The sequence below is a fragment of the Eleutherodactylus coqui genome, chromosome 4 (assembly GCF_035609145.1).
Source record: "Eleutherodactylus coqui strain aEleCoq1 chromosome 4, aEleCoq1.hap1, whole genome shotgun sequence".
NCBI classification, from domain to species: Eukaryota; Metazoa; Chordata; class Amphibia; order Anura; family Eleutherodactylidae; genus Eleutherodactylus; species Eleutherodactylus coqui.
In genome coordinates this window covers 249706995-249722923 of record NC_089840.1, presented here as the reverse complement: position 1 = coordinate 249722923, position 15929 = coordinate 249706995, and the positions used below count along the sequence as shown (strand labels likewise).

Sequence of the window (15929 nt, the reverse complement as noted above, 5' to 3'; positions counted from 1 at the left end):
GGGGGTTGGGCAGCATGTAACCCAGGAGAAGTGGCAGCAGAGTGTCATGCAGGCAGTGATTTTGCTTTGTTGGAGGTAGTGTGGTGCTTAGCTAAGGTGTGCCTTGCTAATGAAGGTTTTTTAGAAGTAAAAATTGTTGGGAGGGGGGGGGGGCACTCTTGCCGCTATTGTGGCTTAATAGTGGGACCTGGGAACTTGAGATGCAGCCCAACATGTAGCCCCTCGCCTGCCCTATCCGTTTCTGTGTCGTTCCCATCACTTTCTTGAATTTCCCAGATTTTCACAAATGAAAACCTTAGCGAGCATCGGCGATATACAAAAATGCTCGAGTCGCCCATTGACTTCAATGGGGTTTGTTACTTGAAACGAACCCTCGAGCATCGCGGGAAGCTCGACTCGAGTGACGAGCACCCGAGCGTTTTGGTGCTCGCTCATCTCTAGTCATAACCTTTTTACTTTTCTGTCAATGCAGCTAGATAAGGGTTTGTTTTTTGCACGGCAAACTGTAGTTTTTGTGTTGGTGCCATTTTTGGGTACATAGACTATATTTATGATAATGGAGAGAAAACGCATCAATTCTGCCATAGATTTTTATTTTTTTTTACACTGTTAATCATGCAGTGCAATATATTTTTTCTGTGGGTTGATACAATTACAACGATACCAACATTCTTATATTTTCTTTAGGTTTTTCCACTTTTCTGCAAGAAAAACCCTTTTTTTTGGAAAAAACGTTTTTTCTAAATGGCTGCATTCAAAGTCCTGTAACTTTTTTTATTTTTTTGTGTACAGAGCTCTGTGAGGGCTTATTTTATGCGAGACGAGCTGTAGTTTTTATTGATACCATTTTGGGGTACATACAGCTTTTTTGATCACTTTTATTGTGTTTTTTGGGAGGCAAAATGCTAAAAATTAGCTTAATGAATTAAAGAACAATATAGGAGGTATGGTAGGAAGAGCCTGGAAGAGATACAGGTATTTACCGTGTTTACCCTAAAATAAGACAGTGTCTTATATTAATTTTTGTTCAAAAAGGTTTAACTTTTTTACATGTATAACGGATACCAAAAATGACATACTGCTGCAGTGCTCCATTGTTCCATGCAGACAACCATCGACTGTTAGCTGTGATAGAACATGTTTCGCCAGTGATGGAAATCCCCGCCTACAGCAAAAGAGTCCTCTGATTGGTCTCTCTCTTTTTCTATCCATCCCTCTTTGTATCTATCCATCACTCCCTCTTTCAATCCATCCATCCCTCTTTGTTTCAATCTATCCATCCCTCTTTGTATCCATCCATCCATCCCTCTTTGCATCCATCCATCCATCCCTCTTTGTATCCATCCATCTATCCCTCTTTGCATCCATCCATCCCTCTTTGTATCCATCCATCCATCCATCCATCTTTCAATCCTCATACTCAGGTTGCTATGCCACCAAGTCTGCAAAAAAATCCTTCTTTCCATCCTTCCTTCTTTCTGTCCTTTTTTCCATTCTTTTTTACCATCCTTCCATCTTTCCGTCCTTTTTTTTGTCCTTCCATCCTTTTTTCCATCCTTCCTTTTGTCCTTCCATCCTTTTTTCTACCCTTCCGTCTTTCCATCCTATTTTCTATCCTTTTTTCCGTCCTCCCATCTTTCCATCTTTTTTTCCATTCTTCTATCCTTTTTTCCGGCCTTCCGTCTTACCGTCCTTCTTTTCCTCTTTCCTTTTTTCCATCCTTTTATCCTTTTTTCGTCTTTCTGTCCTTCAGTCTTTCAATCCGTTTTTCTGCCCTTCCATCTTTTTTTCCATCCTTCCATCCTTTTTTTCATCTCTCCGTCCTTTTTTCCATCCTTCCATCCTTTTTCCATCCTTCCATCTTTTTTTCCGTCCTTCCATCCCTTTTTCCGTCTATCCGTTCATTTTTCTGTCCTTTTTCCTGTGGTTCCATCCTTTTTTCCGTCTTTCCATCCTTTTTTCAATCCTTCTGTCTCTCTGTCCTTCCATCTTTCCATCCGTTTCTCTGTCCTTCCCTCGTTTTTGCCGTTCTTCTTTCCATCCTTTTTTCCATCTTTCCGTCCTTTTTTCTGTCTTTTTACCGTCCTCCCATCTTTCCGTCCTTTATTCCATCCTTTTTTCTGTCCTTTTTCCATCCTTCTTTCTGTCCTTCAGTCTTTCCATCCGTTTTTCTGTCCTTCCCTTTTTGCTGTTCTTTTTTCCGTCCTTCTTTCCCTCTGTCCTTTTTTCCGCTCTTCCGTCTTTTTTTCCATCCTTCCGTCTTTCTTTTCCTCTTACCTTTTTTCCATTCTTCCATCCTTTTTGTCCGTCTTTCCATCCTTCCGTCTTTCCGTACTTTTTTCTGTCCTTCCGTCTTTTTGTCCTTTTTTCCATTCTTCCGTCTTTCCATCCTTTTTTCCGTCCTTATTTCAATCCTTTTTTCCGTTCTACTTTCCGTCCTTCCATCATTTTTTCCGTCCTTTTTTCTGTCCTTCCGTCTTTCCGTCCTTTTTTCTGTCCTTCCGTCTTTCCATCCTTCCGTCTCTCCGTACTTTTTTCAGTCCTTCCGTCTCTCCGTACTTTTTACCGTCCTTCCGTCTCTCTGTACTTTTTTCTGTCCTTCCATTCTTTTTTCTGTCCTTCCGTCTCTCTGTCCTTTTTTCCATCCTTCCATCCTTTTTTCCATCTTTCCAGCTTTCCCCCCCTTTTTCCATCCTTTTTGCCATCCTTCCATCTCTCCGTTCTTCCGTCTTTCGATCCTTTTTTCCGTCCTTTTTTCCGTCCTGCTATCCTTTTTTCTACCCTGCCGTCCTTTTATCCATTCTTCCTTTTTTCCATCCTTCCGTCCTTTTTTCTGTCTTTCTGTCCTTTTTTCCACCATTCCTTCCTTTTTGCAAAACCAAAGCTAGCACTGAAAGGAGCTCTCTAAAATGGCCCCTGTGTGGTCATGTGACTGTTTTGGGGCGTTTCTTGTGAGTTATCAGCATTATCAGCTTCCTTGGCTGCGTTTTCAGCTAAAAACGCAGTCAACGCAGTGTTGAAAAAAGCAGCGTTTTTGCAGATGCCTGTGTGAGGGAGGGCTAATACTATATCCTTCACTGTATTCAACCACATGAGGTTGTTATGTAATAATCTCTGTACAAATCTCCGCCCAGAGGAGCTGTCTGTTAATGGTTTATCTCTAACTGGTAGGGGAGGGAACGGGTATAGACACTTAGATACATATTACAGGACGGGCGGCTTCCAACTGGTATGTCAGGCTGCTTATACAATATACACTCAGCTCAGTTGCACTGTATACACTGGTGTACATACTGTATATATATGTACTCTGTGCTTCTTATACAAGGATCTCCAGTGACAGATCGTCTGCAGCAGAATGAGCCGATCACAGAGGAGTTTGGCCAAAGGTAAGTGTGAGATTTTAAAGGAGCATGTTGCTCTCATTCTTAATGACTCCCCCAGAGGAAACCATCACAAGGTGTAAAGTCTGGGGCACGTGAAGGCCAAGGAAGAAGTTCACTATTGTCACCACTGCACGGCCAATTTATCTGTTACGTTTGGTAACTGTGCCCGAAAGATGGAAGGCGACTTCACTACTAAACACTAAAGATTCCATGAAACCATCTCTGCTTGCTCTAATGATGGATTTCTGAGGACTTTGTGTGAAACTTGCACGGACGCTCTCCGCTGTTTCCACGCTTACTGGTGGACGGACTGATGATTTTCGCCTACAGATGCAATCTTTTTCCTTAAAACAGGAGTACTACTTATGATTTGTTCACCCACTGCGTGGATCTTCACCAAACTTTGTTAAAAAATGAGGTTGAACACAAATAACAGATTGGTAGACGTAAAAATAAGGGACACAAAAGCTCTCCTGTCTTTGTTGACAGCCATTTTGACACATATCCTCCTAGTGATGACTATGGCAGAAAAAAACTTTTCTGTCCTCACTTAGCAAAACTGTCTGACAGTAAAACTTTGATTGGGTGCTTTGGGCAAAAAGGGCAGTCTTACAGAGTATACTGAGAATGGTGTGAGTGGGGAAAAACTAGGGAAAAGGGATCCTGTGGATGTAAACAATTCGTCGAGAAAGGGGTCAGAGGAGGATGTCAGGAATCATTCTGCCAAACTGGAGGTACACAACTTGCCATTCCTTAGCACAGATGGACTATAGCAACTGACAACCAGTTCCAGCACCATTGTTGTCAAAAAGAAACAGAAAGGTGAGACTCCGGTGGGCAAGAGAGCACAAAAATCGGATCACTGATCAGATGAAACCAGATGTCTGTTGCACCATGCTGATAGAAGGGTCAGAATTTAGCAGCATGAATTGATGAACCCTTCCAGTCACATGTCAACAGTTCAGTCTGGTAGATTTGGAGAAATCATGTGGGGAACGTGTTCTTGGTACTCTAATGCAAGTGGATGGACATCACAAGAAATTTCTAAGGTTCTGAATAGTGTTGCTCATCATGATTGGCCAGGTGATAAAATCAGACCAATTTTTACAAAATTGGATTGGATCAGCCCCACCCAATTTTTGGTGAAAGTTGCAGGAAAATCAACTTTCCCATAATGTATGCTAAAGTAGGTCAGCTTTCAGCCAATCAGCAGGCTGAGGACCTTGATGATGCCAATAAAAGTGTCCTCCGAGTTGCATATTGGCAATACGTTTGTTGGATGCCAGCATCACATGCCCAGCCATATATAATATTGGCACAGTGTTACCAGCTCAGCATAGCAGACAGTAATTGCTGTATAGTGTGGGGGATACTGAAAGTGTATATGCCAACAGAAACACAGTTCTCTAGTGTGGGTTAAATAGTCGGCAGAGTATTCAATGCACTGCAGTGCCTCAACTCAGTCTACCAAAAGTTACTCTGTTTCTGTTATCACATATCTTTCAAAGTTCTGAGTTTTCCGTATTATATTGTTACATACGGTATGTAACGACCAGTGGTCTCCTGTAAACAAAAAGTACAAACAGAGGACAAAGATCCTCTGATTCTGGTATCCCAAGGTCAGCAGCCAGCCCTCCATCCCCCAGCTATGGAAGCGTAAAGAAAAAAAATTACCACCCCAACCATCTACGAGTACAGAGCCTGAACGCAAGCAGAGCACAGCAGCTGGTGATGGAAATGCTTCCCTTTAGGCTAGTGGACACAAACATCTTCCACAGCATGATGCTCTATACTAATCCACTGTACCAGATGCTCAGCCACCATTTCTTTGCCAAAAAAGCCCTCCCTGCCCTGCCACATGAGTGATGTGTCCCTGGCGTTGAAGAATGCTTGCAGTGGCAGGGTGCACCTGACCATGAACATATGGTCCAACAAGCATGGCCAGGGGCATTACATATCTTTAACAGCACACTGGGTCAATGTCCTGCAGGAGGGGCAATCTGTTTGCATGCATTTTAGGACATTGTGTTTTTTTTTCACCCATAGACTTGAAAAATAACTAAACTGGTTTATTTTGGAAGGATGAAAGGAAATCACAACTTATGAAGGCAAATTTATAGGTCATAATTGCAGTTGTCACTTGGGTTCCGTCTCTAGACTTGTGTATGATCTACTTTTCTGTTATCTTTGTACTAAATGAATACATTTTGTTTCAGGCAGCCCAGCCCCAGGGCCGGTACCAGAAGGTGTAATTCGACTCTATAGCATGAGATTATCCCCTTATGTCCGAAGAGCCCGGCTTGTCTTGATTTTCAAAGGAATCAAGTAGGCTTCTTATTTATGAATGAAGGAAACTACAAGTTTGTGTTAGGGTTTTTTTTATTGTTAGTAAGCTATTACAATATTCTCTGACCTCAAGGTGAAAATGGAGGAGAAACCAGGGAGCAATTAAAAATTACTTTCTCAATATATTCTTCTATTCTGCCTTCTTGGTGACCCGACACATGTGATTAGAAGCATGATTGATTTTCCTTTTGTTCTGTCCAGACATGAAGTCGTTAACATTAATCTAAAGAGCAAGCCGGAATGGCTTTTTGAGAAGAGTCCTCTGGGATTGGTTCCTTTTCTAGAAACCCATGATGGTAAAATAATCTATGAATCTCCAATCATCTGTGATTACCTGGATGAAGCCTATCCTGGGAATAAGTTGACCCCAGCAGATCCCTATGCAAAAGCACAACAGAAGATGCTTCTGGAACATTTCAAAATGGTGAGAACTTTGGAGATTTCAAGTTGATAGGAAGAGTATTCGGTAAACTTACAAGTCCGACTTTGGTGTCAAGTGAGCTGCAAGGCGTGTATTCTTTGACAGTGGTGGTCACAGGCTACTTGGCACCTATCATTATGTTAGTTTTCTCAAAGTTAGGACCTGCAAAAAGATATAGTTAAAGAGGGATCTTGTGCTCCTTATCAGGGTGATATCAAATGCAAGGTAAAAGAATGTTGTTCACTTACGTCTGTGGGGGATCTTCTACCTGAAGATACTCATGACTTGAAGAAAAAACATTCAAGATTCTGTGCCAATAGAGACTTCCAAACCGAGGGAAGTATTTCAATCCAAGGCAATGGTATATTTAATGAAATGACCGTTTATTCCAACAACAAAAAAAACATACTACATAAAAATGGCATAAGATATGGAAGCGTCTCGAAATGATGCATTATTTTCCATCAGACCTTCTTAGTTGTGCCATTGTAAGAGTCTGCCATTTTGCCTACCACATAAGCTTATACCAGAGGAGTGCCACCACTGTTGATTGTTTAATCGTAGACTCATAAGTGTGAAAATCCAAATTTAATTGTGTTTCTCAGAGGTTGGACCCTGGCCCTGAGGTTGTTTCTAACTTGATCTCTTCCCCCAAAGGCAGCCATTTTATTAGCCATTCCACGAAAATACTATTGATGACAAAATAGTAGATGTGAACAGAGACTAACATACTGGCCAAATAACTAGAGTGACTGAAGGTGAAACTTGCAGCTGTTGGGCCCCATGCAAAACCTACAACAGGGATCCTCAATATAATGCTTCATTTATAGTGCTTGACTCATATGGGGAAGAGAGACCTTATGGTCCCCCTGAAGGCTTCTGGGCCCGGGTGCAACCACCCCTTCCGTAACCACTATAGTTATGCCCCTGATTTCTAATATAATTGCACACATACAAAAAGTCCAACTGTATAACATCTGTCTGTTTTACTACAGGTTGCGTCCATAATGATTATGATCCTGCAAGCCAAGAATAAAAATGAGGATATCACTGAGTTACAGTCAAAGCTTTTTGAGAAATTTCAAATATTTGAAGAGGTAACGTCTTATAATTGTTAAGCTGGATATCTTTGTGACATGTAAGACCATAAAATGTCGCTTCCGTTCATAATTATAAAGCATGGTGAGCTTGGTAGGTGGAAAGGATGAAAGAATCAGCCTTGTTTATTAACCCTTTCCAATCCAATTTGTATCCTGGTTTTCCTAGGGGGCTTACTCGTTTTCTGTCATTATACAACAGCAGTATCTGCTGGCTAAAGTCAGTACTGCATGAGGTGACAAGTTGGATAGGCTCCCACAGCAGACGGGCTGGCAATATACAAGAAGAGAACCCTGACGGACGTCTTCCAACATCGAAGCTGTACAGCCTTAAATCATAATGTCTTCAGACGTCAGACAGTGGATTGGAAAGGGTTAAGGGAAATATTAAAGTTAATTATGTTTCATGTGCAACTATTTAATCTGGTTTGTTAGAGACCCTGTTGGGGGGTTAAAATAATAATAAGTTTATGGAAAGTGCTCCAATAAATGGAGGTTTTATCAAATTAACAGTTGTAAGGGGGACTGACCTGGTGTGGAACGCCCGTCAAGTGACAGGTATCCACACTGCTGGTTCAGGAAGGCCTAGTTATGAATCCAATACACCAATCCCTACAGAGCATCAAAGAGGGGAACCCACAGGATGAAGAATTACCTCGGTCGAATAAACACAACAAAACGATAATAAAATCATTGCACTCCTGGTTGATATCTGTTAACAGTAGGAAAATAAATATGTATGTAAATGCTCCACTTACTTCGTAGAGGAGTCCGTTCAAGTATAGGACCCCTCTAAGTCTAAGTAGGTGCTTAATGAGCCAAGGAACTCCAATTTTTTCTTAATTCAAATATAACAGAAACATCTAGACAGACATAATGTAGTGGCAATACATGTGTGTGTAGAATGCAACGCAAGCTCATTGTATAGGTTATATAGCTTTTGTTTAGTGGAAAGTGACAATGGAAGGGAAAAGGAAGAGAGAGGTGGAGTGCAAAGGTGATGGAAGGGGGGAATAACATTATCCCTCCCCAGTTATATATGGAGATACTCCTAGTGGTCTGAAGTTTTGGGATCTCATTCATATAAAACCCATAGCACCCACAAAAAATCCCGCAATAATGCAAGCTGCGTGGCTGGCAAGCACGATACATTGGTCACATGGCCGACTACTATGTTATCCTGCACAAGCCTGGACATGCAGCCACACCAATAGGACCAACGCCGTATGCTAAACATTTTGGTTCAACCCAGAAGCGCTTCATATCGTACCCCGGTCATGTAACCACTCGGGAGTGTCATGTGGTGAAGGGGCCATTGGCGCCTATGGACGCATGCACCCCACGACAGTACATAAAAGGTAAATCGTGAATCCGTAGGAATTATAAAACATTAACAAAAAGTACAAGAACAATTCAAAGTTAAAAATTAAAGATGCATATATCCAAAAGTAAATGTGCAACTAGTAACTATAAAATAAATCTAAGTTTGGTAAAGTCTCTATATTTAGTATTTGGATTGATGTGAAATAAAGAATTGGAAATGACTGGTATACTCAATTGGGACAAAAATCTCTCAGGAGAAACCACATCAGGGGAAAATTCTTAATGCTTAATTCCGAAGCCCTCACTGACTGACTGACTGACGAACTTATTCTCTATCTTCCTGGTTACCCCTATGTACCTAATTTAATTCTCTAACTTCCTGGTGTGGTAGAAACTTGAAATTTTGCAGGACCACTGTTTTGATCCTGAGTAGGACATATAAAGTGGTCACAACTTGTTTATTCAATTCTGCGAAAGTAAATGACCCCCTATGTAATATAATTAATAACACACATCTGTATTGCACACATTTGGCACAACTATTCTTTAAGTCCTAAATAGGAAAAGTAAAGGGGTCACAACTTGATTATTTAATTCTAAGTGCAAAAGTAAGGGACCCCCTGTGTAATGTGCCTACTCTAGCTCTCTAACTTCCCAATGTTGTACAAGCTTGAAATTTGGCACAACCATTCTTTAGCTCCTAAATAGGAAATGTAAATGGGTCGTAACTTGATTATTCAATTCTAAGCGTGAAAGTAAGAGCCCCCCCCCATGTAATGTAACTAATATTACACATCTGTACTGCACAAACTTGAAATTTGGTACAACCATTCTTTAGGACCTTAATAGGAAAAGTAAAGGGGTCGCAACTTCAATATTCAATTCTAAGCTATGAAAAACTATGCGAAAATCCATGATACATGAGATAGCTCTTTTCTCAGAAACCATAAAGCCCAGGGAAAGGAGAATCTGCCTTACCTTTATATGTATACACTGAGGAGACTCTACCTCATCTCTATGTGTGTATACTTAGGAGAATCTAACTGACCTCTGTGTGTATATACTGAGGAGAATATAACTGACCTCTGTGTGCATATACTGAAAGGCTGTAGAGTACATAAGAAAGCGGCCATGGACTCCAGGGATGGAGCATGCCTTTAAGGCTAAGAAGAGGCTGCAACCTCCAGTCTGGGGGTAAATTTGAATAAAAAGGGGCACTACCTTTAAGGGTCAAAAGTAAGGAGTGTGGGAGGGGTGGCACATTCTGCAGAGGGACATCAGTGTATGCAGTCTGCGCAGAATCTAACACTCCTCTATGTGTATACATATTTTATTCCTTGGTTTCCTTGAAGTAACCATGACTTCATAAAGTTTTCATGTGAACAACAGGTAAACAGCTGTACCAAAGCAGAACAGTAGATGTAGATCAGAACAGTAGATGTGGAAGAAGAAAAAAATCTTTTTCTTCCTTAAAAATTTTTTTTTCTAAAACCTCATTGAACCATTGGGAGATTCAGACAAAACATCCAGTACTTTATTTAGTTTTTTTTTCCAACAACTTCGCAAATTTACCATAGGGAATTTGTTCCAATAGAGAAACCAGTACAATGGGGTCTAAAAAGCTGTTATATGCTCTGTAATTTGGAACATCTATTTGGTTGGGAGTTTTCATCATCAAAAGGTAGTGTCAATATTTCAAGACTACAAATCACTTTTGGAGTTTCTTAATTAGTCCTTCTTCAATCCAATGGGTTATTAGTAGAGATGAGCGAGCGTACTCGGAAAAGCACTACTCGCTCGAGTAATGTGCTTTATCCGAGTATCGCTGTGCTCGGGTCTCAAGATTCGGGTGCCGGCACGGAGCGGGGAGCTGCAGGGGAGAGCAGGGAGGAACGGAGGGGAGATCTTTCTCTCCCTCTCTCCCGCTCCGCTCTCCCCTGCTCCCCGCTGCGACTCATCTGTCAGCCGCAGCGGCACCCGAATCTTGAGACCCGAGCACAGCGATACTCGGATAAAGCACATTACTCGAGCGAGTAGTGCTTTTCCGAGTACGCTCGCTCATCTCTAGTTATTAGCCATAAGTAGAATTTTACTTCAGGCTATCAACCCTCCCTAATTATTACTCCAGTTTAATCATTTACCTGTGCTGTCATGGGTGTAAGGGAAACATAAGGTTACTTACCGGTAATCTGTTATCCCTGAACCAATGAAAGCACCTCAAATTTTCCCCCATACTGCTGTATTTAAGTTTAACTTTATGTAATAAAATGTAGTAATTGTTAAGTATAAATGTAAATAAGAAGAGCTAGGCCTCAAGTAGTCCATGGTTCTTGTTAAAGAACTGAGGAGCTGAAAGGTGTGCCAAGGTAGCATTTTCAGTGCCAGGTTGGAGCCGAGGGTGTAGTAGCCGTGCAGGTCCAGAGAGTAATCAGGGGAGAACCACGATTGGTTCTCCCCTGATTACAAGTGGTCTCAGGTCGCAGTACACAGGAGGAGGCAGGTAGAATTGTCAGGAGGAAAGCTAGGGGTCGATAACAGAAGGTCTCAAGTCACAATACAAAGGAGGAGGCAGGTAACATTGTCAAGAGGAAAGCCAGAGGTCAATAACGGAAGGTCTCAAGTTGTTTTCAGAGAAGCTGGGTGATAATAGAGCTTGACTAAGGCTGTGTAGCACAATAATAAAGCGTTGAGGAAGTGGCAGGGCCAGGCTTTCATAGTGAGCCTAGTCAGGAACAGAGGTGGAATCAGAATAGAGAAACATACCAGGAATCACAGAATCATTGCTAGATGTTACCAAAGGAGCTGTCCAAGGGCTGGATGGCTAAGTGGAGAGACCTGCTAACTGGAGTGCAGGAGGTCCCGAGTTTGAGCCCTGACAGCCTGTCTTTAAAAAGATCTGGGAGGTTCCTGTTCCCTGTCTGGAAGGCAGGCGGTCTCTAACTAGTGCTGTCATGGGCTCATGGAAAACCAGTAAGTAAACTTTAGTTTTTAGGTTTGTACCCTTTGGCCCAAGAAAAACCCTTATTTTTGGAAACTTTTTCTGTATTCCTGCATCCACTTTTTTTACATTTTTTTATGTCCTCATAGGGGACTTGAATCTGTGATTTCAAGATTGCTCAGATAATGCACTACAGGACTTTTGTAATGCAGGGTATTTATCACTATTTCTGCCTATGACAAGCCATGGCAGACCCAGAGGCTGTTGACTGCAAGCTATGACACACATGTGAACAGATTATCTAACATGTTAGTCATTTTTACCTGGATCTCCTATTGCCTTTTTATTTTATAAGCATAACATTTCTATTCCATCTTTTTTAATTTACAGGAACTGGCCAAGAAGAACACCCTTTACTTCGGAGGAGAATCCATTTCTATGCTAGATTACATGATCTGGCCCTGGTTTGAATGGCTCCATTTATTTGATTTCACAGAGTAAGAGAGAAAATATCTCTTTGCTATGATTTTTATACTACATCCTGTGTATTGTTACAGTATGATACACTGAATGACCAGTTTACTAGAGAGACCCATCTAATGGCATGTTGGACCACATTTGGCCTTTAGAGCTGCAGACATTTGTTGTGGCAGCCATCCAAATGTTTCAGAGGTCCCCAGGCGTGCCAAAATAAAAAACCTTCCCCACACCATTACTCCACCTCCACTAACCTGATCTGTTGACATCAGACAGAAAGGGTTCATCGATTCACTCTGCTTGCACCACTTTCTGGCCCTCCCATCAGCCTGGTGCAACATAAATCTGGATTCAACTGACCATGAGATGCTTTTTTACTGTGCAGATTCCCGTCCGCAGCATGTCAATTTTTTTTTCTGTTGCGGCCTCTATGGGAGCGCTGGCCGCAACAGAAAAGCATGAGGCCAAGCTGCTCCAAAACCCAAGGCTAAGTGCCGCAGGTTTTGAAGCAGCGCTTTCCCGGGGAAAATCTCGAGTTTTTTCGCTGCGGCTAAACTGCGAGATTTCTGGTGGGATTCTGCCCTGTGGGAACCCAGCCTTACGCTTGTATTGACCATAAAATAACTTGCACCCAGCACCATCCTGAGATTTCGCTCAACACTTGGAGGTAGTAAATGTATAAACAAACAGTTACATAAAACAAAGGATCAATAGTAAATTCTTACACTGAAAATCACACATTAACACAAGCGTACTAATACTAGAAAACATTGCTTTTTGTACCACAACACAAGCAAATGAGAACGTAGGGCCTCATGCACAGGGGCATGCATGGATTCCGCTGCTGAATCCCGCAGCGTAATCTGTGCATGACTGCAGACATGGGCATTAAAAGACAGGTTCTTACCTCTCCGGATCCAGCGCAGGTCTCCTTCGTCGTGGCAGGATCTTCTTTCTTCAGCATGGCGGATGCGTCCAGGCATGCCTGCCGGCGCATGCGCAGTGCCTTTTTTAATCTTCTGCTGTCCCGCGGATCCGCGGCATGTCGACAGTGACAGCTGCGGGTGTGCTGGAATCGGATAGCTTCTATTGACTTCAGTTGACAGGAAAATAGAGCGTGCTGCGATTTTATATCGGCATGTAGCGGCCACAAATAAAATCCACTGGTGTGCATGGAGAAAGGAATCTCCACACACATCAATGAGCACATTGAGCAGCGTAACGCCCATGCCTGTTGACAAACACGGAATCCACTGCTCAATTTGCCCCGTGTGCATGAGGCCTAGGGCATAGTAAAATCCTCTTATATAGATATACACCTTCTTGACAAGGTAAACGGTAATGCCCAGAAGGATTAAAAAAGGAACAACACAATATAGAATTCTAAAAATAAGATGTTCCAGAATTGTTACTTTATGGTGAATACTATCTGCAGCAGAACTTTGGTGTGATCCAAAACTGGAGTCCTGCTGCAATGGTGGGGATCAGAGAAAACCCCAATTGCCGTAGTTAATTTCATATGCTCTGCGATCGGTGCTGATAGCGGCATATACAGAATTAAGGCAGCTGAGAGATGGCGCTCCATTTGTTACATCATCATCCCTCCACTATGAAATCTGGGAGGACAAAGGAGTTGCCATGGCACCTGGATATCAGTCAATGACCTTCAAGTCTGCCATGGCTTTCAATGTAAATGAATAAAGATATTACACTGCAGTACAGAAGTACTGCTGTGTATTCTCTGTGCAATAAGATCACAGGGTCATGTCCTCTATACAGACATAAAAAAGGTTAAAAAAAATAGTTAAAAGATCTACGTTAAAAAAAAAGTTTAAAAAAAAATCACTTTTTTTGCACACTTTTCCCTTAGGCCTTAGTCACACGGGCGTTTTTTTCACGCGATTTGCGCATCGCATGACGGATGCGCATGCGCAAATCACGTGACCGGCGCCGAAAAATCGCCCGAAAATCTGCTCCTAGCCGCGTTTCATTAGAAATGGGCGGAAGCTGTCCAGCGCATTGCATTCAATGGAGCTGGCAATACAGCCGGCTCCATTGAATGCAAGCGCTGCGGGCGAGTGTGGGATGAATTATCGGGAAGGGGTTAAATATATAACCCCTTCCCTGCAATGCATCCTGAAAAGTGAAAAAATAAAAAAAATGTATGTACTTACCTGCTCCTGGCAGCCGGAGATCCCCGCGGCCGTCCTGCAGTGGGTGTGAAGGGGGTGTGACTCAGGCTTGCCCCTGATTGGCTCAGCGCTGAGCCAATCAGAGGCAAGTCTCAGTCACACCCATTCATGAATTCATGAATGGGTGTGACTGAGATCAGCCTCTGATTGGCTCAGACTGAGCCAATCAGGGGCAAGCCTGAGTCACACCCCCTTCACACCCACTGCAGGACGGCCGCGGGGATCTCAGGCTGCCGGGAGCAGGTGAGTACATCCTTTTTTTTTATTTTTTCACTTTTCAGGATGCATTGCAGGGAAGGGGTTATATATTTAACCCCTTCCCGACAATTCATCCCGCGCACGCCGGCAGCCCATTGCTTTCAATGGAGTCGGCTGTATTGCCGCTCCATTGAATTCAATGGGCAAACATCGTTCTTCTCTGCCACAGCTGTTACAGCTGTGGCAGAGAAGAATGATTTGTCTTCTATATGTTCTCAATGGGGTCGGCGCTGCTGCCGCCGGCCCCACTGAGCGCATATAGAGAAGAGAACAGGAATCGCAGATCACAGATAGGTGCGATCTGCGATTTCTGTTCTCTAATTTATCGGACGAGCGCATAAAAAGCGCTCATGTGTCCGATACCATTGCAAAGCAATGGTTTTAAAAAATCGCCGGACGCATGCGCATGCGCAAATCGCGGCTAAAAACGCCCGTCTGACTAAGCCCTTATCTTGTTTAAAAAATGAATAAGAAAAGCACTCATTTAGCATTACTAGATCCCTAATCGCCATAGGATAAATTAAACACATTTTTATCCTGCACATTAAATGCTATTTAAAAAAAAAAAAAGCAAACAAAAAAAAAAATGAACCAAAATGCTTTTTCTGTTCATTTTGCCTCCAAAGTAAGGCCAATGCACCTGATCGTAAGTGTTTAAAAAGTCATCTATATCGCAAAACACAACTACAGCTCATCATACAAAAAACAAGCCCTCACATAGCTTTGTCCAAGGATAGATTAAAAAAAAGGCTGGTCTCTGAATGCAACGATGCAAAAAAAAAAAGTTTATATATATATATATATATATATATATATATATATATATATATATATATATATATATATATTATACATACATATACACATACATTTTTTTTCTAATGGTTTATAATGTGAAAAAAGTGGAAAAACCTAAAAAAGAATTAAACAACTGTTTTTTTCTTGTTTAGTTACCTGGAGAAGACGCCACGTATCGAAGCCTGGACCAGACTTATGCTGCAGGATGCAGCTGTGAAAGAGACCTTTATTGAGCCAGATGTGTATTCGGGCTTTATCCTACTATATTTTCAGGACAGTATAGATGCGGCTGATTATGGCCTTGACTAAACCCATCAATAACTGTGTGATCTCGGTTTCAATACCATTGTCTGTTCCGTAAAACCTTTAAGATTGTGATTGAAAAAAGGCTTTTGCAGGAAATAAAAGAAGTTTCCTTTTCTTCAAAATCTTTTGTCAAATCTTTCCTTAAGAAAATGCCATAAGCTCAATAAAAAAACTATGTTTTTTTGAATATCTGCAAGTACAGCTCTAACAATTCTCAATTCTCCATCAATATAGAACTGTAAAAAAAAGGATTCTTATTTGGCCTAACAGATCTTCACCTTTTTGGCTCAATTACTATTACAAGATGGGAACACAATCCTTAAAGAAAAGTTTATGACGTTCATAAAAACCCTAAAATTAGGGATAAGGACGATAAAATCTGTGAAT

General features: G+C 41.8%; 1 protein-coding gene across 1 annotated transcript; it reads left to right on the top strand.

Moving 5' to 3' along the window:
- The first annotated feature begins 3058 nt into the window (after positions 1–3058).
- On the top strand, positions 3059–15664 carry LOC136626197 (glutathione S-transferase omega-1-like). Its single transcript, XM_066601033.1, has 7 exons — positions 3059–3229; positions 3329–3389; positions 5603–5711; positions 5934–6156; positions 7149–7250; positions 11902–12008; positions 15389–15664. Exons 2-7 carry the CDS (start codon positions 3359–3361, stop codon positions 15543–15545), a joined length of 729 nt encoding a protein of 242 aa, XP_066457130.1. The 5' UTR covers positions 3059–3229; positions 3329–3358; the 3' UTR covers positions 15546–15664.
- The last annotated feature ends 265 nt before the right edge of the window (positions 15665–15929 follow it).

Coding starts and splice junctions, on each gene's coding strand:
- LOC136626197 (XM_066601033.1), top strand. CDS start 3,359: ATGAGCCGATCACAGAGGAGTTTGGCCAAAG. Junction 6,157..7,148: donor TTCTGGAACATTTCAAAATG/GTGAGAACTTTG, acceptor GTTTTACTACAG/GTTGCGTCCATAATGATTAT. Junction 7,251..11,901: donor AATTTCAAATATTTGAAGAG/GTAACGTCTTAT, acceptor TTTAATTTACAG/GAACTGGCCAAGAAGAACAC.